This window comes from Cucurbita maxima, unplaced genomic scaffold (assembly GCF_002738345.1).
Source record: "Cucurbita maxima cultivar Rimu unplaced genomic scaffold, Cmax_1.0 Cma_Scf00029, whole genome shotgun sequence".
NCBI classification, from domain to species: Eukaryota; Viridiplantae; Streptophyta; class Magnoliopsida; order Cucurbitales; family Cucurbitaceae; genus Cucurbita; species Cucurbita maxima.
The window spans coordinates 1,191,869-1,213,535 of record NW_019272045.1 but is presented as its reverse complement, the minus strand read 5'-3'; the positions used below and the strand labels follow the sequence as shown (position 1 = coordinate 1,213,535).

The window sequence follows — 21,667 nt, the reverse complement described above, 5'->3', positions numbered from 1 at the left end:
AAAAAAAAAAAAAAAAAAAAAAAAAAAAAAAAAAAAAAAAAAAAAAAAAAAAAAAAAAAAAAAAAGGCTAACAAAAGAAAACAGTACAGGAAATTAAATAAAAAACGCCTAAAAACGATAGTGATCGGAAGATAAATGTTTGTTTCTCAGAAGAAGAAGCTTTAAGTAGAACAACTTCGACCATAAAACGGCTAAAAGCGTGCAATCGTACGCTAGAAGAATATTCCCATCGATTTTAAACTTGGATCTTGATCGTTTCAAATTATTTTTGCCAAGAACAAAATGGATATACTTAGTATTAAGGAAATCCATGACAGAGAAAAAATTGCAGGCACAAATATATTTGAGTCTAGAATCAAATACGAACATGAAAGCTAAATCCCTATTGTTTAATGAGTGAATACTTCACTCATTTTGTGAGATCCCACCTCGGTTGGAGAGGAGAATGAAGCATTCTTTATAAGGGTGTAGAAACCTCTCCCTCGCAAACGCGTTTTAAACACCTTGAGGGAAAGCCTGGAAGGAAAAGCCCAAAGAGAACAATATCTGCTAGAGGCGGGCTAGGGTTGTTACACATTTTGTCTCGCATCATTTGCGGAGATCAAACTATGCATCACAAGCAAGATAATAAAAATAACTCAAGTTCTGCTCGCAACAATCAGTGTTTTTCTTCTTCCCTTGATAATTAGGCCATATGAACTAGAATCACCTGATTGTGTATGAAGTTTGTCAAGGTTTGACACCCGAGTATTAGCAAGTCATCGTGCTTTGAGTTGTCTAAGAGTTCAGCAATGACCTTCAGCAGACTACCAGCAAAATATGCCCTTCAAAATCGAAAAGAGTCCGACGATTAATGGTTGTAAAACCCCAAGTCACATCCAAATGAATAAACAGTGATCTAAAATAAGTATAATACACTACCAAGTCAAAGCAACTAGAGCTTTATAGGGACTAAGAACAAAAACCATGACTAAGAACAAAAACCATGACTAAAAAGTATGACTAATGTGAGATCCCACATCGGTTGGGGAGGAGAACAAAGCACCCTTTATAAGGGTGTGGAGACCTCTCCCTAGCAGACGTGTTTTAAGAGGGGAAGCCCGAAAGGGAAATCCCAAAGAGGACAATATCTGCTAGCGGTGGGCTTGGGCCGTTACAAATGGTATCAAAGCCAGACACCGGGCAATGTACGAGCAAGGACGTTGAACCTTGAAGGGGGGTGGACACAAGGCGGTGTGCCAGCAAGGGTGCTGGGCCCTGAAGGGGGGTGGATTGTGAGATCACACATCGGTTGGGGAGGAGAACGAAACACCCTTTATAAAAGTGTGGAAACCTCTCCCTAGTAGACACGTTTTAAAAACCTTGAGGGGAAGCCCGAAAGGGAAAGCCCAAAGAGGACAATATCTAGTAATCGTGGGCTTGGGCCATTACAAATGCTATTAGAGCTAAACACCGGGTGATCTGCCAACGAGGAAGTTTCGGGGGGTGGACACGAGGCGGTGTGCCAACAAGGACGTTAGGCCCCGAAAGGGGTGGATTGTGAGATCCCACATCGTGTGGGGAGGAGAAAGAAACACCCTTTATAAGAGTGTGGAAACCTCTCCCTAGTAGACGCGTTTTAAAAACCTTGAGGGGAAGCTCGAAAGGGAAAGCTCAAAGAGGACAATATCTACTAGCGGTGGGCTTGGGTCGTCACAACTAAGGAGTCACTTACGCAGAATTCATGAACCATACCCAATTCCAACCCACAAAAATGAAAGGTTATCACTTACATCTGGTTCTTACAAAGGGAAAGCAACTTATTGTATGTATCTGCAATGATAGCAATGCATTTGACTTGCTCACATCGAAGTTCTTTACAGCATCTGTCTTCAAGATATTTTACAATCTATGTACCATAAAGAGAAGCATTAGTACCTCAGAAATGAAACACATATTTCTAAACTAATCAAACTTGTTTACTTCAAAGATTATGAAACGTTATATAACGTGAATACCTTCGGAATGCGGAACGGATTTTTCGCAGCATATTCACATAACTTCACAATTTTCCTCTCGCTTTGAGGGCCATCCTGTAAAGGGTTTCCCCACCAAAGCTCATTCAATGCAACTATTGATGGTAAAAATGAAAGGCTTTCAACTAAAACGAGCCAAGTTGTTCAATGAAGACTCGTTTCACGGTTAAGTTCGTGTACAAGTACAGAGTTCAATCTTCTCCAAAAGAAATTGGACAACGTGGCTGTTTTCCCATAGATCACACACTGTAACAGCCCAAGCCAACCGCTAGCAGACATTGTCCTCTTTGGGCTTTCCCTCAAGGTTTTAAAACGCGTCTACTAGGGAGAGATTTTCACACCCTTATAAGTAATATTTCATTCCCCTCTCCAACCGATGTGGGATCTCACAATCCACCCCTTGGGGTCCAGCGTCCTCAAAGGCACACCGCCCAGTGTCTAGCTCTGATACTATTTGTAACAGCTCAAGCCCACCACTAGCAGATATTGTCCTTTTTGGGTTTTCCCTCAAGGTTTTAAAACACGCCTACTAGGGAGAGATTTCCACACCCTTATAAGTAATGTTTCATTCCCCTCTCCAACCGATGTGGGATCTCACACCCACATTAAGAAGAAAGGAAAATCACTACAGGACCAACAAGTCACCGTTGGTCCAACTCTTTTAACACAATCGAAGTACAAAAACAAACTTAACAAGATCAACTAAGCATTCGAAATCCTGCACATTAACAAATAACAAACCTAGCCCGAACGGCTATAGTATAGACAAAAGACAAAGAACCATCAAGTCATCCATTGTTCAATTCCATTATCACAACCAAAGTAGAACAACATAGAATTTAAACAAACAGATCAACAAAGCATAACCCATTTCACACATCAATAATCCTACAGTATCAACAACTAGGGATGCTTACAAGAGATTTAGGAAATATGTCAGCTAGCAACTTCTTGTAACGCTTAACTGGCTGCCGAGACCTCGACCTCAGAGCAGGGCAGCATATGCACATATTCCCGCATGCTGGGAAGATTTTTCTGGAGATGACACCCATTTCCTGCAACAGAGTAAGGAACGCAAAACTTGAGCCAGCCAACCAACATGATACTAAGCAAAAAAGTGTCAAATGGTCTGAAATATCATGTGAAAACAGTAAAGTTGAAAGTGAGAACCTAAAGAACAAATTTCAAATCAACAAAAACGTCTTATAGTTGAAGACAAAGTGCAAAAAAACAACAAACACCGAAGGAAACAAAGAGAACCCCACCTAGAAAAAGCTAAAAAGATGAACTATAAGGCCACATAACAAGACATTGCAGCAAAACAACGCAAACCCATTTCACAGAGAAGCTCAAACCGACATGAGAAACCCCAAAATGGAAGAAATTCGAACAGAGAAGAGAAAAAACAAGAACAGTGTGAAGAACAAACGTACCAGGCCAGCACCCAGAACCCAGATCCGGGAAGTGAAGGCTCCTCCGTTGTGAGTAAATCACAGTGGAAATGAACGATCAAACGGTAAAAATGGAGGAAGAAACAGAGGAAACGGAAGCCGTAGATGGGGAAATCAAGTAGAGAGAGTGAAAAAAAGTGCTTGAATCGAGCAAAAGGACAAAGATAAATTTTGAGAAGAGAAGGAAAGCACGTGAAAGTGTCAGCGAATTCTCATCGAAGAAAGTGGATTGGTGGTTCAATGTCAGAAAAATTGGAATACTAACCCGTTTTTGCTCTACTTTTTGCTGTTCAGCAAAGGCTAAGAAGGACACTAGGCGGATTCCCTTTTGAAAATTGGGTCGCCTCGCCTGGTTTAAAAAACTGCTTTAATTTGAACTTCTTTTACAGTTCTCTCAACCCTTTTAAGCTTTTGATTCATTCAAAATAGACAACTCTTGAACGCTTTTTGCCAAGAACGATCCATCAAGATGTTTCCAACGGAGCTGCTTTTGTGGGTTATGACTGAAATAGAAACTGTAATTTGATGGGATTCAAGAAGGGTTTGGATCAAAATCTTCAATTCTGGATTAAATACATTTGAAGTTATTTCATGCTAACTCAAACACAATGTTTAAGATAGCATTTAATGATCCATCATTAATGCTTGATGGGAAAAAAACCCCAATGGAACGGGAAAAGTGAAGGAAATGAAATATAATCTTGAGCTAATTGGCTCGTTTGGGTTTTTTAGTCTCGACTAACTTATAAAATAGGGCAGATAATTTGTAAAATATACTAAAGGAGAAAATTGTCTTTTATGTTTACTTTGGAAATTTGCATTCAAAGGCATCACCTTTTTAGGTAAAGAAATGACAAGAGACAAAGGACAAATCTTCTCAACATGTATTTATATGTACATGCAAGTTATACAACCTTACTATTCAAGATTCGGGTGAGAATTCAAATATTAGAAAATATCTTAATCAAATCAGTTAGGTTAATATTAGTCTATATATATATAGTTAGAGACATTCCTTTAATAGAGTTGGAGATGTCCCTTTAACGAGCCCACAAGGACTTGTCGAGGTCGGAACAGGGACGGAGACAGGGATTATACTCTTTAACTAGTCCTAGCGAACGGGATTAGATACCTTGGTAGTCCATACTGTAAATGATGAGTGTTCGTCCTTGGTCTACGGGGATCAGGGCCCAACTGTTTCTCTTTTCTGTTCCATGACTATGAAAAATTATGTAGATATGGGCTTCCCGTTCTCTGTTACGTGAATATCTCTTATATCGGGATTGATCACTAGGCTGGAAATCGAGCCTATTTTGAGTAACTTTAGAGCAAAAGTTTGTGGAGCATTAATAATAGAGACCAACCCCATTGAATTAATGCTATTATAAGTTGTCCAAAGTTGAATCATAGGTTAAGGGAATTTAATGTGAATAAAAACCATATAAAACAAAAAGATGTATTTATGAAAGAGACCCCACCTATGGCTGTTTTCAAAGCAAGGAATCTCTCAATAAAATCACCTAAGATAAGGAGAATTGGTTTTTTCTTTTTTAAAAAAAATAATAATAAAAACTTTAGAGAAATTGACTATTTTACTATTTTTTTAAAAACTTCAAAAGATGGGAGGAAAAAAAAAGAACTTTGGCTTTTTCAAGAATTTGTTTTATTTGTCAAACTTGTTGGTCAACCGCTATTTGCATAATTAAGAATACGTATACCATCCCGATTTGTCGAGGTGTACAGCTCGACGACGCAAAATACTGTTTTTCATATTTCTGATGAAACTCTATTCATAGATGTTCGAGATTTGTAATGAAAAATTATTTTACCTGCAAAAGACGACCCCTTTCTTTCTATTGGTTCCACCCAGCAAGCTTCAACTCAGTCTCTTTTAGTCTCTAAATTTTCAAATAACCATTTTTTTTCTAGAACATTACACCACATGTAACAAAGAGGTTCAAACCGATCATGAGTAATAAATCTTAAAACATTAAACTTACACCGATGAAGGACGACCCATAGAAAGAGGGTTGACGCCAATAAGTACTCATAAGATCATATTGAGCAAAAGGATGATCGACAACAATGTGAGCACCCATGTAACAAAGAGGTTCAAACCTACCACGAGTAAAAAGTCTTAAAATATTAAATTTACACGGACGAAAAAAGATCCAATAGAAAGAGGGTCGATGCCCATAAGTACTCAAAAAATCATATTGAGCAAAAGGATGATCGAGAGCAAAAGGATGATCGAGAGCAATGTGGGTACCCATGTAACAAAGAGGTTCAAACCTACCAACGAGCAAAGAGTCTTAAAATATTAAATTTACACGGACGAAAAAAGATTCAATAGAAAGAGGCAAAAGGATGCTCGATAGCAATGTGGGCATCCATGTAACAAAGAGGTTCAAACCTACCACGAGTAAAGAGTCTTAAAATATTAAATTTACACGGACGAAAAAAGATCCAATAGAAAGAGGGTCGATATCAATCAATACCCATAAAATCATATCGGGCAAAAGGATGATTGACAGCAATGTGAGCACCTACGTATCATAAACTGCAAAGGGGCATATGATTTTCATAAAGCCATTTACAACTCTGGACCCCAACTTGAGTACGATGCATCATCAAATCTTAAGGTGCAAATCCTACATAATCAAGTAAAAGACTTTCAAGTTGGGAAATGCCCTCTACAAAGTAGAATGGAGAGGACCATTCAAATATCATCCTCCATGTGACAGTGCACGTACCATTTCTAGAAATCAGTTATTTTATATTTTTTTTCAATCCACAAGTGTTAGGGTCAACTTATGCCCGAAGACAACCCGTGTTCCATATACCATTTCTAGAAACTAAGTTATCTTATATCATTTCTATCTACAAGTGTTCGGGTCAACTTGCATACACCCGAAGACAACCCGCATTCCATATACCATTTCTAAAAACCAGTTATCTTATATATTTTCTCTATCTACAAGTATTCGAGTCAACTTGCATACACCTGAAGACAAACCGTGTTCCATATACTATTTCTAGAAACCAGTTATCTTCTATCCTTTTTCGATCTACAAGTGTTCAGGTCAACTTGCATACACCAGAAGACAACCCGCGTTCCATATACCATTTCTAGAAACCAAGTTATCTTATATTCTTTTTCTATCTACAAGTATTCGGGTCAACTTGCATACACCCGATGACAACCCCCATTCCACAAACCATTTCTAGAAACCAGTTATCTTATATCTTCTTTCTATCTACAAGTGTTCAGGTCAACTTGCATACACCCAAAGACAACCATCTAATCCAACTACATTTAGTTATCGAGATAACTCACAAGATATTAATATCTTAAATAATCACCGGGGGGCTGTCAAATATACCAATTCTAGAAATCCAGAGACCTTATTCTACTTGTTATGTAAACTTTTACCTGTCGAGGTTCAGAAATGTTGTCGAGAATTCTAAGTCCGAGCCAATTCTGATAATTTTCGAGTAAGTTCAAAAGGTTATAGAAGAGAATTGACAGGTAGATTGCTCCAGAAATGGGACATTCTTTAGTCACATATGTTAACATGCCAATTGTCAAACTGTGACCCCAAAAACAGAGGAGCAAGTAAGTGGATACTTTACACTGAAGAAAAGCGTTGACTTTAAGAGAAGCAAGTGCTTCTTCTCAATCAAGCAACGTTTGTCATAATTTAAGGAAATACTCTGAACGCAAGCTGTCGAGCATTTCTGCGTACTCAATTGGAACAGCCTCATCACAAAATACTTCATCCCAAATCTTGAGGAGATCTGTTTCACGTGGCTTTAAAGTCAGAATACAAATATATAAAACACTCACCATAATAAGCCCTCAGATTTCTGATTATTATGGGAGCTGTGTGGATATACATTTCAGTTCCTAACAAAATCTAATGTCTCGGACCATCGTGAATAGGCCGAGTATTAGAAGGCTCTGTAACATCCAAGTTTCTAAACAAATGTATCCAATAAAATATGAATTAAAGACTTTTGCATTCAACTCCTCACCTTTAAGATTGGTTTTAAAAATAGAGGTACAGGCTAGAACTCAAGACATGTAAAACTAGTCACTAGATTACTTCTTCAAGACAACAATGAGATTGTTTCTTATAAAAAAAAATAAAAAATTCAAGGCATTAGTGAAATGATTTCTTAAAGACAGGATACCAGACGGTGATCATAATTCACAGCTCAAACATGAGCCAAGAAGTCTACTGCCCATACTCAGTATGAAGCATCCTTGTCCCACATGGGAATTTCATTATCTTTTTATTTTTAATTTACTTCTTTTATTTTTATTTCCATTTTTTTCGAGAAAAACGATTATCCAAAAATAAAATAAAGAAGAGCAAACGCAAAAGAAAAGAATCCACCTAGAGAGGCATAAGAATATGAAAAGCCTATCAAATTGACATATATCATTGATCGAGTAATGAAATGACCAGAAGGTAGGCCTGTTCATGTGCAGGTGTAACCAACCTTTTCTATCCTAATAAATTTGGTTGATGCTAAACTTTTAATCACTAAGGTTAGAGATATGAGGAAAAAGTTGTATGAAATGAAGGTTACCATGCAAGAAGGCGAGAAGAGGGAAGGTTTCTACAACTTACCAAACTTTTCATTGGATGGAAGACACATCATGAGTATGCTGAATCTTGGGACCTTGGCTAAATTTTCTAAGAAACTGATAGCCAAAGCCATCTCTTCGCTGCAAATTGAATGACCAGAATGGTCTGTTAACCATTGATGCTTTAAATCATTTTCTAAATGTTCCCCCAGGACAAGTTAGAAATTTTAACTTACGTGAAAAAGGTAGCCACGCACTTGACAATGTCTATTAAAATTGGAGCTGATAGCGCATTCTTGAATATCTGAGGCAACTTGGCTGGAGAGATGGCCTAGCAAGTAAGAGAAACAATTGCGTGAAAAGGAGAGGGGAAAAAAAAAAAACGGTGGAGAGGAGCCGAATAAAATGTCAAACATTGGGTGCTCGCTATATCAAACAGAATTCTTTGCTGCCAAGGATATTCCAATATGCAGAGTGCTCGCTACCACAAAAATGAAAAGGAGTGTTTTTTTTTTTCTACCCAAATATATCAGCCAATTGATGATCCCACAGATAGAAAATGAGGAGACAACTATATGACCTACAATATCGGGTAATCGAAACTAGCGTTGCCATCTTTAATATGGCAGCACACTTCTAATATTTATCAGACAACAATTTTTATATATAGGAAAATACCCAGATATTCATATTATCTTGGATAGGCAAATGAACGCAACGTCATTGACAACATAGTTGGTGTATATCACATACCTTTAGAAGACGAGCCTGCAGTGCACGATCACCAGAGAATCCTCGCCAAGAAACTTCAAATTGATAGGCAGTGGTTGGGGCTACAATGTTTTTTGCAGCTTCAACCATACTTCTAGAAGCTGCTCGAGAAGCAAGTTCCTGAACTGAAGGCTTCAGTTCCTGCTTTCTTGAAACATGATTTCTCTGTGAAAGTTTTGGCAGGAGTAGAAAAGGTGTGAAAACAAAAAAATTTAGATATCATTGTGTCAGAAAGGTTTAGTGGCAAAAATACATAGGGAATAGGCTATGGCATCCAAATGAGCATGATATGATTACATGGTTCACAAATTGATAAAAGGTGAGAGAAAAAGGTTAAGTAGAAGCCTTCTATCTTCCCATCTGCTCAATCTATGATATGATATAAAGTTCTCATAGAACTTTAGACTTCAAATGGATGAGCTTTAATTCGACTAATCATGAAAGTAATCTATTGGCTTTTGAGTCATGAATAAGGCGTGAGCAAGTCAGTACGAGATTGTCTTCAAAGTAAGGCCTCAAAGAAAGCTGAAAAAGAGCACTCTTATTCCTAGTCCTAATTCTTGAATATATGTATGATTGACATTGACTCTCATCTTAGGCACAAATGGTGGGAGACTTGGCTATATCTGGCGTACCTCATGAGAACTTCATTTCTTCTTTTACCCTTTTCTTTTTTTTTAGTAACGAACATTTTAAGCTGAACCCCACAACCGAAATAGGAAAATTAGCACACTTCTATTTGATTTCAGAAATATTTTTTAGATAACCCCACAATAGTTTGCAGACAAGAAACTATTGCAGCAATCTTATTTGTGCTTCTTTTAAACAAAAAAGGTATATGTTAGCATGAAGTTGAGAACCAACAAACGAAAGAAAGAGTACAAGGCAGAAAGAAGAGCATAGGATCTTAAGAGACCTCCAATGCCCCCAAATTCGAATTTGGGTCTTTGTGAACACCATTTGTTGCTTCTCTTTTGTATCTGATTTCAGCTCCTGTACTTCTGCCCTCGGTTCCCTCTAAACGTGCAGATTCCTTGACAGCTTTTTCTCCACCATTTTCCTAAGAATAGAGTCAAAAAGCTCAAACATAATATTTCTAGCATCCAGCTTCAGAATAAGCATTATCGTCTTCAATCAGTTAATGAAGTACTCTAAAACATGCAAAAGAAGGCAAACATATTTGGTCAATTTGAGGAAAGCAATACAAATATATATAAAATTAAATTAAAAAAATAAAAAGACACTATAAAAGAGAGCAGAATTTTTTCTCTCCATTTCGCATTTTGAACAAAGGAATAGATTAAACCAGAGCTCTACAAAAGAGAGCAGGACGAGGAAGTTACCATACATTATTCTTGTTTTACATTAAAGCAAAATATAGTTTCCAGAAAACTTGAGAAAGAAGAGAGAAACCTTGAGAGAGATCTGTTGAATGTCAATTGTAAAAAATGCAGGTAGGTTGGATCGTCATTGAAAAATTACAGGATATGGATAGCATTTGTTTGCTTATTTATTGATTTTCTTATATTGCATGCACCTCAATTGCTCTCACATGACAACTGTCTGACCATACTATATTTGTTTCTCACATGACAACTATCTGACCCTACTATATTTGTTTCAAGAGAAAATACTCGATGCCATGGACAACAACAAATTAGTAATCCTTACTTCAACGTGTTCTTGAGCTGCCGATAACCCCGACCTTAGTGTGCTGCTTGAGACTGGAGGGATGTCCTGAATTTTAGCTTCGGAGTCAGATTTTCCAACCATCTTCTTATCTTTCGTGGAGCTTCTCGAAGCACCAGATGCCTTCTCAAGAATTGCCTGCAAGATGGATACATGTACACGAAAAATTAAATGAAAATATCTTATCAACATAACTCATCTGTAATATCACAACTCCCTCTTCCACATTCACCAGGATATAGTTCAAGAGAGATCCAGATATTTAACAAAAATTATCTGAAATAGTAATTCTACTAAACTTACTTTCCCAACAAAAGCTCTGAGCTCAGCATGTTGCTTCTTGATCTCTTGGTTGTTAGGCTCCAACCTCTGAGCAAATTCAGCATCTACAATCAGCAAAGTCAAATATATCAGATGGATAAAAAGCATAAAAGATCAATGTGCAATTAAGCTGCTTATTTTAATACCTTCCAAGGCTTCTTTAGCCTTCCCAAGTTCCTTTCTAGCTGTTGCTCTGCGTGAATATGCTTTAATATATCGATCATCTAAATTTAAGGCCTCAGTACAGTCATCCTCAGCTTCCTGAAATCTGACTCCAGCAAGGTGGAAATAGAACGCAGAGAACACAGCTATTTTAGCATATTTAACAGTTGTAGCTTTCCACATCAAGAGCACTATTTACCAGATAAAACAACTTATAGCAGAAAATTACTAAGAAAAATTTGAATCTATAACTTGCCTTCTGATTTTTAGGTAGGCCATGGCCCTATTTGCAAAGGCTACAGCTGTTGGAGACAAAGCAATGCTTCTTGAATAACAGCCAATAGCTTCCTTAAACTTCTTTTGCTTAAAATACTCGTTACCCTGAAATATAACGATAAATTACACACCATTTAGTCAAGAGTAAAGTCATTTCATGCCAGCTTTGCACGAATTGTGTCTTTATCATAAAAACATGGACAAAATAATGTAACCTACCTGTTCTTTCTCTGAAGCAGCATCAACAAAACTCTGCTCGTTATGAGATTTTGTTGATAGGCTGTTAATTGCATCATAGTGCTTCACGTAATCAGCTGCTGTAGCTTTAACTGGCTGTCTTCCACCCTGCTTAGCCATGACATCACTTAAAGTGCCCCTCAGATAGTCCATAATAGCATCATACATTAACTATCAACGTATCCACACTTGCGACGAAATTTAAACACCTTATGAACAAGCAGTTTAATCTATCATCCTTATAAAACATAAACCAATATAAATATTTGCAGCTTCTTGTTCGAAAATGTGCATTTCGCTATCCAACAGAAAGATTGATAGAGTAATACCTCCTTTTCTTTACTAATGGCATGTGGCTTCAATTTCTTGTCTCTTCCATTAAGGGAGAGTTCCCAATCCTGCAAGTCATTCAAAAACCCCTGGAAATCCTGAAGAAAAAGAAAGCACCCGAAACACACACAATTCAATAAGAAAAGCCAGTAAACACACCCATGCATTTAACTCAACACACCAAAACTAACGATTTCGTGGCAAACACAAACAGTAGTAAGTAAGATTACAATTTCTAACCCATATTTCAATACATTCAGCTTATTAATCACCGCAATGCAAGTTAACAAAACTACACATTATCATACCCCACTGAATCCCAATTAATCAATTCCATTCACCTAGAAATTGCAGACGAAATCATTCCGCTTAATTTCCACAGAAAACGAGTTAAACAGAAATTAGAACTCAACCCAAAATTAAAAGCTCGTTCTTCAAGCAAGAAAGAAAAAAAAAAGGCGGTTAATCTCAGAACTACAGCAGCTTATGATAAATGGAAATACCAGAGGCTGATCACGCCCGTGCTTGCCGGATGAATCCGCCATGGGAGACCAGAGGAAACGAACAATAACGACGACGAAGAGAGAAAACTGAGATTGTAGCACAAAATGGTTCTCGAAGCGTCCACTCAGAGCCGCCCGCTGAAAGCAGTCCTCCTCGCTCCGGTCAGCACTTCGCAGTGGATTCGTAATGCGTAAAACCCCAACTGATTGGGCTGAATCCCGAAGAAAGAAACCATAGGGCCCAACAATACATTTTCCCTCCACTTACCCGCTGCAGTATTTTCCCTTGCTAAGATTTCATTGCCATGTTTGACTCTCCCAATTATATGATATTATCCACCTTGAGCAAGTCTTAGTCATATTTTACTATGCCTTCTAGGAGGCTCGACTCCTTTTCTTTTAGTTTAGAGCATGACTCTTTCCACAATAGTATGATATTGTCCACTTTGAGTATAAGCTCTTACGGCTTTGCTTTGGGCTTCCCTAAAAAACCTCATTCCAATGAAGATAGTATTATTTGATTATAAACTCATAATCATTCCCTAAAATAGATGAGGTGGGACTTTCATCATCCAACAATATTGAGGTTCAGGTACGGGTATACACGAGTTGGGTCGAGAAAATGTCTTGAACCAATTTAATTTTAATGACCCGAACAACCTAAACAGAGTTCATAACCCAGCTTTTTATTTTTTTAGTTGAGTTGTTAGGTTGTGCGTTCTGTTGGATGATGAAAGTCCCACATCGGCTAATTTAGGGAATGATCATGGGTTTATAAGTGAGAAATACTAACTCCATTGGTATGAGGCCTTTTGGGAAGCCCAAAGCAAAGTCATGATATCATATCATTGTGGAGAGTCATGTTCGTCTAACATGGTATCGGAGTCATGCTGACAAATCCTCGAATGTCGAACAAAGGACTCCAAAAAGAAAGAAGGAGTCAAGCCATCTCGAAGGTACAATATCATAATTTGTTCATCGGTTAATCATTGGCATGAGGCCTTTTGGGAAGTCATAAACTCCAGTCACGAGTGTTCAGACTAACATACAGTTTGAGTTGAATAGTCCGAGTTGATCGAGTTCTTGGGTCATGTAAACACTCTTAGGTTCAAATAACTTAGGAACAAATTGATTAGGTTGGTGTCTCGAACAACCATATCCGGTGGGTCGAGTTACATAAATCGAGCCTAATTTAACATTATGATATCTTTTAAAATAAGTCTAAAAAACAATCAGATTTTTTTTTATTATTATTTCAATAGTATAGTTTCAAAATATTTATAAAATACTTGAAATAAGCCCAAGGGGATTGAAATAAGGGCCCATTAAGGAAACAAATAGAAGCCCAATAAAGAAAAAAGCAGGCCCATGAAACGGAAAGCCAGGTGGCGAAAGGAGACGAACTAAGGAAGCGTACGAATTTAGTCAGAGAGGAGGGATACGTGGATGACGCATGAGGTGGAAAGGACAGCTGTCACATCCACAATCTCGAAACAACCGGTGACATTAGAAACGCCCATCAAATCATCTCTCACTCTTCCTTTCTCTTTCCTTATTTCTCCTTAAATCAATCCCTCTCTGACGTGGCAGACAGATCAGACAGCTGCTGACACAGCCCACCCCTTCTCTTCCCCTCTTTTTTTTGATACAAAAATAATATTTAAATATTTTTGACACATCGACAGTATCGCGCGCGATGCGCGGGTAGCCTAGTGGGGCCCATGTCCTTTTTTCTCCTTTCATTTATTACTTTTGCCTTTTTTTTTTTTTACATTTCAAATTTAATTAATAATTTTATTAAATACAAATTTTCAAATTTTATATTTAATAATAATAATAATGAAAAATAAAATTTACAAATGGAGGGACGAGGGATTAAAGTTGTAATTTAAATTTTTAAAATAAAATTTTAATTGAATGGTTACCGACTACATTTAAATTTTGGTTCCACGAGATCCCACGGTGGTCCGAAAGGGAACGAAACATTCTTTATAAAGGTATGGAAACTTCTCCTAACAGACGTGTTTTAAAATCGTCGGGCTAACGACAATATGTACTAATATGGTAGAGATCATACGTACTGAAATCACACTATAACGTATATCGAGTTATAGTTAGAAGGCTGCTTAGTCGAGTTCTTCGGTGCGAATCATTCAAAACTCAATTTTCTCCACTTCCTTTCAACTAGAAACAGGGTTGGATGAACGATCGAAGATCGAGTGAGTCAAACGACTCGTACGTTACAGTTGAAATATTAAAACCAAATGGTTCCTTTTCTAAATGTATTGATTCCTAAACTTCCAAGATACAAAACTGTGTTTATAATTTTTTTACAATCTCATTCTCAAGCAGAGCCATTTCCAGGTCCTCCTAATGTCAAAAACACACCTTGAAGATCATCTCTAAGCTTCACTGGTAATGAAGAAGGATTTGGTTTTATGATGGGAACTGGAGGTCTCAGTTGAGCATGCTTGAAGTTTTGAGCTGATTCGAGCATTGGAACCAACGGTCGTTGTTGCACGGTCCGCGACGGTTCGAAGTGGTTCGAGGCTGGGAACGTGTTTACAGGAAGAGATGAACTTTCTGTAACAATGCTGGCCCTTGAGAAGGCCCCAGGTCCCTGATATCAAAACAAGTTTTCAATGCCTTGGAAAAGTAGAACAAGTTTGAGTGTTTTGGGATCCTTACTGGTGTGAATAGGACGCCTCTGTATGGTTTTCCATTGACAGTAGCAGTCATTAGGAAGCCCGAGTCGAAGGCCCCGTCGACTCTTCCTCGAACCTCCGATCCAACCTGAAACAAATACGACAACAAAAGAGTCAAAAGGGAATGTTGCTTTCGGTGAATTGTGTTATGTTATGTTGTGTTAAGCTACCATGTTTCGAATGAGGTTGTGTTCTTTAACTGGGCGAATGACGTGGAGAAGTGGCTGCTGTTCGATCTTTGGCTGATTCTGAGTGCATTGGACAGCATTTTTGAACTCGGGTTGGGTTCGAGAAATGCTGTAAGGATCATTAGTTGAGCTATGATTCACGTGTTTAAGAAGTTGTAATCCTTGGGAGCTTGTAACCGAATCGGATACTTTTCGAACTGTGGTCTGTTCTTGATCTGATTGTGATGGGGACGAGTGCTGGGACAGCGACATAGAATGCTCCTCTTGCTCGGATTCGACCTCCCACACTTTTGGATTTGTGGTTCTCCTCCGTTTTGGATGTAACGTCTCTATAATCATAATGAACATCAGATCGCTTGGAGCACATATCATAATCGACTCGCACGAAAGATTAACACCGACCTGACATGAACTGAATGGAGTGGTTTGTTTCCAACTTTAGCTCTATGTTGTTCCCCATAAGCTTAGTCCTCTACATATTCAAAGAAAAAAAGTGAACATATATAACGATTACGACACAATTATAAGGCAAGTCGTTGCGTTTTCGCACCATTCCGCTCCGATCTTCATCGAAAGAACTCCTACTTCGATTGCTCCAACGGTTTCCAAAAGTTTTACACATAGAAACGTTGTAGCGACCATTCGGATGCTCGTCTCCAAGTTGCAAGACGAGCAAATCATTGAGAGGTCGTTCATCCTCCCCACACCTGTGAATTCATAAAAAGCACAGAAAACATGTTCATCAAGGAACAGAAAACAGAACATGGCACGACGTTTACGAAGCTTTACGCTTAACTACCCTCCATAGATGGCGATGTCCGAGTCTGCAACCACGGCCGTGTGAGAAAATCTCCCTCGAGGCTGTTGACCGCATGTATCGAGCCGAGTCCACGAGCAAGTACATATATCAAGCACCCAAGCATCATTGTAGTATTGTCTATCTCCAACCCCACCAAGGATATAAACCTGAAAATTGGAAAGATCAGACGTGGCCTTGAAGAAAAAGTGTTTGTGTTCATAGTTAAACCATAATGGCTCGCCTTCGTCGCAATATTAACCGCAGCATGGCCAGCCCGAACCCCGGGCGAAGATCCTTGAACAGACAACTATTGACAAAACAGCCATTGTGAGAAACATCATTTGCAATATCCAAGACAGAAGAGTTTAAAGAAAGATCAATACTCTAGACCAAGTCATCGAATGCATATCGAGCATATCGACGCCTCCTTGATAACGATCGCCACAGTCCCCGCCATAAACGAACAGCTTTTGACCAACTGCAGTAGCTGAGTGACTATCCCTAGGGACTGGAACATCACCCCTCACCTCAGTGATCATCCACACCATACTCTTGAGGTCTAGAATGTGCAGATCGTTCAAGTAATTTGACTCGCCCTCTCCACTTCCTCCGAAAATGACCAGTTTGTCGTCTCCAACGAGCGTAGCCGTGTGACTTTCTCGAGGCGACGGTGGACTCCCTTTGCATTCAGGTTGCAGCCATTCCTTGGTGCCAAGATCCAAAATGTGGAGATCATTTACCTTCTTCGAGCCGTTTGTTCCACCAAAAACTATCATCTGGTTTCCAACAATCACAGCACCGTGGCTGTCTCTTGGACCTGGACCCTGTCCAGTAGTTGCCATGATGGTCCAGACCATGGTATCAAGATTTAGCACAAGCACATCACTGAAATGCAGCCCCCCACAGCATCCCTAGTTTGGAATAATGAACAAAAAAAAGACATCACAAAAACGTCGTCACAGCAATACACACACAACATCTGGAACATGTTAGGAATTACGACTCTCCACAATGATATGATATTGTCCACTTTAAGCATAAGCTTTTGGTTTTGGTTTTGGTTTCCCTAAAAGGCCTCGTACCAATGGAGATGTATTCCTTACTTATATACCTATGATCATTAGTCGATGTGGGACTCCTCTTCCAACAATCCTCCTTTCGAACAAAGTACACCATAGAGTCTCCCTTGAGACCCATGAATCCTTCGAACAGCCTCCTCTTAATCGAAGCTCGACTCCTTCTTTGGAGCCCTCGAACAAAGTACACCATTTGTTCGACACTTGAGTCACTTTTGACTACACCTTCGAGGCTCGTAACATCTTTGTTCGACATTTGAGGATTCTATTAATATTGCTAGATTAAGGGCATGACTCTGATACCATGTTAGGAATCACAACCTACACAATAATATGATATTGTCCACTTTGAGCATAAGCTCTCATGGTCTTACTTCTGGTTTCCCCAAAATGCCTCATATCAACGGAGATGTATTCCTTACTTATAAATACACGATCAACCCCTTAATTAGTCGACGTGAGACTCCTCTCCCAACAATCCTCAACCGAACATAACTCAAAAACATGTCCCTCATAAACAACATCATATTTTCACCATGAAACCCCACTCATCTCTTAGAACATGCAGTGATTGGAGCAGTATAGTGAGTATGTAGAGCATTCAAAGCTATCTATTTGAAACAAACGCATGCCATTAAAGAAAATCAAGGGGGACTAAACAGTTTAACTCTCTGTACAAATTAGAGCAAACAAAAACTCAAACAATAGAAAGCCAAATCAGTTTTTAGGCAAAGATAACCATTGAACTGAACAGAACAAAGAACAGCAACCCAAAAACAGAGAGAAAGAGAAGAACAGAGCATCCATTTACAAGTAGAATTGTAGCACAAACAGCACAGAAACATGGCCACATACCCCAAAAACATAGACATTTCCCTGATAGTAACAAGCAGAATGCCCCCATCTCTCAGAAGGGGTAAACCCCATGGCCTTAGGATAGAGCCACATTGCCTTTTTCTTAGAAACCTCTCCACCAGCTCCAACAGAAGAACCCATGTCTTTTCTTCTCTGAAAAAACCTCCTCTCTTTCAGATATTAGAGGATTTTACCTCAACATAGTGCTTGACAATGAATCAAGGGAGAGAAAAAGAAGGCAGAGAGAGAAGAGAAACAAGGAGTCAAAAGACGACATGAACAAACCAAGTGATGTATCAACTATCAGTGTCAATAGACATGAAAAGATGGGAGCTTTCAAATCCAAATCACTGTGGCACCCAACAACAACAGGAGCTTGTGATGAGATGAGAACAACATTTTCTTTTTCTTTATTCTTTTTTTCCTCATTACATAAGAAAAAATAAAGAAAAAAGAAAAAAAAAAACCCTTTTTTTTCTCTTAGGCATTACAACGAACACTTGATGTGCAAAAGTGTTGGGGAACTGAGTAGACGTATAAATAAGCATTAGAATTCAAAGATAAGGTGTTAAGAACAAGCAAGTGATGTAATATCAACTGTAGAAAGATAAAGGGACAAATATGCAAACAGAGAGATCACATTACTTTAATTTTTCTTTCACTTTTCATAAAATTTCTATGAAAATGATGAAGTGGGTGTTTTGGGTCTTGGGGGTTTGAGATTATTTGGGGGAAAAGAAAAGCTTTTTACCATTTTTTCCCCCTCTTCTTTTGTATTCGATTTTTGTTTCGCCTTCGCCCTCCCGTGCACTCGTCTTAGGGGGGGCCGATCCCGTGACTAAGATAATCATACAACAGCTTCTCGTGGAGCCTCCAACAAATCATCAGGTCCGCCAGAGAATTGAGTGAACAGAAAAGGAAGGACTTTCACCAACTAATATCTTTGAAGGAGTATTGAGGGGCGGAATGACAAATGAACTTTTTTCAAGCTCGGGTCGAAGAGCTAAAGCAAAACGTCGTCGAGCTTGTGAATCGTCGTTCCATTCTAGTGGATGAAGTTCTTCCCTTTAAGTTGAATCGGGTTTAGATTTTTTTAAAACTGATCTCAATTGTTAAGTCATAAATTTTTGTAATATAAACAACATTTATTAAATAATGAACTCAACTCAACTATATATTTGTTGGAATGAGTTGAGTTCGTTATTCACGCAATTTATTTAATTTTTTAAAATAAAAAATAAAATATCAATTTGTATAACATTTATTAATTTATTTTTAAATATTTAATTAAGATTTTACACTCAATTTCAATTTCATAAATTAAATAAAAATTCTCATTTTTCCTATAAAATAAAAAAAAATTAATTTGATTAATTAAATATTTTTTTTATAAAAGAAAAAAAAAGGTCAAAATGCGGTGATTTTGAGTGAATGAAAGATGGAGAGAGAGAGAGAAATGCACGCGACAAACACGGGAGCATTTTCATAGGTGAAATGACGATTATGCCCTCCATCCTTCACGTGATTTCTCTCTCCTCTTTTTTTTATTGTAACTTGAAATTTTATCTTTCTCTCTCTTCTTTTTATTTATTATTATTATTATTATTTTCTTTGATCTTTCTTTTCGATTAAAGGAGCTCTAAAGCAACTCCCTCCATTTTTTTTTCCTTTCAAAGATTCAAACTTTTTGTAAAGGTGATAAGGTAGTTTGACTTTATGAGGTCGCTTACATGTGGCTTAGGAGTCGGGTCGTGCCAAAGGGACTTAGGGATAATTGTACTTATTTAACAGCTGGAGTCGAGTCCTATCAAAGAGACTTAAGTTGGAGTCGAGTCCTAATACAGAGACTTAGGGTTTAGTCGTACTCACTAAATACCTGGAATCGAGTCCTAGTAAAAAGACTTAGGGTTAATCGTATTTATTTTAACAGCTGGAGTCGAGTCCTTGCAAAGAGTCTTAGGGAGTCGTACTTAATTAGCAACTGGAGTCGAGTCCTATCAAAGAGACTTAGGGCTAGCCGTACTTATTTAACCGTTGGAGTCCAGTCCTAGCAAAGAGACTTAGGGCTAGTCGTACTTATATAACAACTGGAGTCGAGAGTCCTAGCAAAGAAACTTAGAGCTACCGTACTTATTTAACAGCTGGAGTTGAGTCCTACCAAAGAGACTTAGGGTTAGCTGTGCTTATTTAACAGTTGGAGCCGAGACCTACCAAAGAGACATAGGGTTAGCCGTACTTATTTAACCATTGGAGTTGAGTCCTACCAAGGAGACTTATGGTTAGCCGTAATTATTTAACAGTTGGAGTTGAGTCCTACCAAAGAGACTTAGGATTAGTCGTACTTATTTAACAGCTGGAGTCGAATCTTATCAAAGAGACTTAAGGCTAGTTGTACTTATTTAACAGTTGGAGTTGAGTCTTACCAAAGAGACTTAGGGTTAACGTACTTATTTAACAGTTGGAGTCGAGTCTTATCAAAGAGACTTAGGGTTAGTCGTACTTATTTAACAACCGGAGTCAAGTCCTAGCAAAGAGACTTAGAGGGTCAGCCGTAATTATTTAACAGCTGGAGTCGAATCCTATCAAAGAGACTTGGGGTCGGTCGCATTTAACGTAGAGGGTCAGCCGTAATTATTTAACAGCTGGAGTCGAATCCTATCAAAGAGACTTGGGGTCGGTCGCATTTAACGGTTGGAGTCAAGTCCTAGCAAAGAGACTTTATATATCATATTTATCTCTAAACATTTTGGATCTCGAAATTTTCAAAACATTGATTTTAGTACCTTGGATGTTGTTTTCTTTTGGTCGTTATTTTAGTATGACATCAAATGTTGTCTAAATTAAACACTATGGATAACACGCCTATCAATGTGAATATTAATGTATTAATATAAATATGTAATAGCTCCAAAGAAATAAACCGCTACTTATAATACATATATATACATATGTGTGTATGCATGCATATATATATTGTTAGACGAACACGACTCTCTACAATGGTACGATATTGTCCACTTTGAGCATAAGCTCTCATAGCTTTGCTTTGGATTTCCCCAAAAGACCTCATACAGTTAGTATTTCTCACTTATAAACTCATGATCATTCTCTAAATTAGCCGATGTGGGACTTTCATCATCCAACATATATATCCAATTTGGTTTAGGTTAGGTTGAACCGACCAAAAAATCAATTTGTGGATTGAACATTAGTTTTTCGGTTCTCCAAAAGTTCAATCTAACCCAAATGAAAAAAACTAATTGTTCAGGCTTTCGGGTCATATCGAGTCATTTGAATACCTTTAGATCGAGCACTAGTCTTTCGATTCTTTAAAAGTTCAACCTAACTCAAATAGAAAAAAAAGCTAACCCTTCAAACTACCGAGTCATATCGAGTCGTTTGAACAACTTTAGATCGAACACTAGTTTTTCGTTTCTCTAGAAGTTCAACCTAACCCAAATAGAAAAAAAGCTAACCCTTCAGACTACTGGGTCATATCGAGTCATTTGAACATCTTTAGATCGAACAATAGTTTTTCGATTCGATAAAAGTTCAACCTAACCCAAGAAAAAAAAGCTAACCCTTCAAACTATCAGGTCATACCGGGATATCGGGCCATTTCAATACCTTTAGTTATATATATATATATATATATATATATATATATATATATATATATATATATATATATATAA

The 21,667-nt window shown here is 38.0% G+C and overlaps 3 protein-coding genes across 5 annotated transcripts in view; all 3 read right to left on the bottom strand.

Moving 5' to 3' along the window:
• LOC111465423 overlaps positions 1–3,803 on the bottom strand; it is a 10,010-nt gene extending 6,207 nt beyond the window's left edge. The window contains exons 1-5 of one of the 2 annotated variants that reach the window (XM_023109787.1): positions 3,449–3,803; positions 2,933–3,070; positions 1,998–2,072; positions 1,773–1,888; positions 710–824 (exon numbers count right to left, since the gene is read on the bottom strand). In XM_023109787.1, coding sequence (XP_022965555.1) covers positions 710–824; positions 1,773–1,888; positions 1,998–2,072; positions 2,933–3,067 — 441 coding nt within the window. In that variant the 5' untranslated portion in view covers positions 3,068–3,070; positions 3,449–3,803. Of the gene's footprint in view, positions 1–709; positions 825–1,772; positions 1,889–1,997; positions 2,073–2,932; positions 3,071–3,280; positions 3,379–3,448 lie in introns of those variants that run through there. The other variant, XM_023109788.1, reaches the window with a different exon arrangement.
• Positions 3,804–6,975: 3,172 nt separating this feature from the next.
• On the bottom strand, positions 6,976–12,540 carry LOC111465531 (RNA polymerase II-associated protein 3). 2 transcript variants are annotated; one of them, XM_023109951.1, is made up of 12 exons: positions 12,350–12,540; positions 11,846–11,914; positions 11,499–11,624; positions 11,260–11,384; positions 10,988–11,109; positions 10,824–10,906; positions 10,503–10,658; positions 9,748–9,891; positions 8,814–8,996; positions 8,297–8,391; positions 8,104–8,201; positions 6,976–7,264 (listed from the first exon to the last, which is right to left on the bottom strand). In XM_023109951.1, the coding sequence occupies exons 1-12, from the start codon at positions 12,389–12,391 to the stop codon at positions 7,161–7,163; spliced, it is 1,347 nt and encodes a 448-aa protein (XP_022965719.1). In that variant the 5' UTR covers positions 12,392–12,540; the 3' UTR covers positions 6,976–7,160. The 2 variants fall into 2 exon arrangements, with proteins under 2 accessions (XP_022965719.1, XP_022965718.1); XM_023109950.1 differs by having other exon boundaries at positions 11,846–11,944; positions 12,350–12,539.
• Positions 12,541–14,545: 2,005 nt separating this feature from the next.
• On the bottom strand, positions 14,546–18,859 carry LOC111465477 (rab9 effector protein with kelch motifs-like). The gene is made up of 9 exons (XM_023109871.1): positions 17,973–18,859; positions 16,425–16,952; positions 16,283–16,348; positions 16,042–16,208; positions 15,793–15,949; positions 15,645–15,714; positions 15,225–15,571; positions 15,038–15,142; positions 14,546–14,969 (listed from the first exon to the last, which is right to left on the bottom strand). The coding sequence occupies exons 1-9, from the start codon at positions 18,111–18,113 to the stop codon at positions 14,694–14,696; spliced, it is 1,857 nt and encodes a 618-aa protein (XP_022965639.1). The 5' UTR covers positions 18,114–18,859; the 3' UTR covers positions 14,546–14,693.
• Between the last annotated feature and the right edge of the window lie 2,808 nt (positions 18,860–21,667).

Coding starts and splice junctions, on each gene's coding strand:
- LOC111465531 (XM_023109950.1), bottom strand. CDS start 12,391: ATGGCGGATTCATCCGGCAAGCACGGGCGTGATCAGCCTCTG. Junction 11,385..11,498: donor CTGCTTCAGAGAAAGAACAG/GTAGGTTACATT, acceptor GTTATATTTCAG/GGTAACGAGTATTTTAAGCA. Junction 10,907..10,987: donor GGCTAAAGAAGCCTTGGAAG/GTATTAAAATAA, acceptor TGCTGATTGTAG/ATGCTGAATTTGCTCAGAGG.
- LOC111465477 (XM_023109871.1), bottom strand. CDS start 18,113: ATGGGTTCTTCTGTTGGAGCTGGTGGAGAGGTTTCTAAGAAAAAGGCA. Junction 16,349..16,424: donor ATTCGATGACTTGGTCTAGA/GTATTGATCTTT, acceptor TTTTGTCAATAG/TTGTCTGTTCAAGGATCTTC. Junction 16,209..16,282: donor CGGTTAATATTGCGACGAAG/GCGAGCCATTAT, acceptor TCCAATTTTCAG/GTTTATATCCTTGGTGGGGT.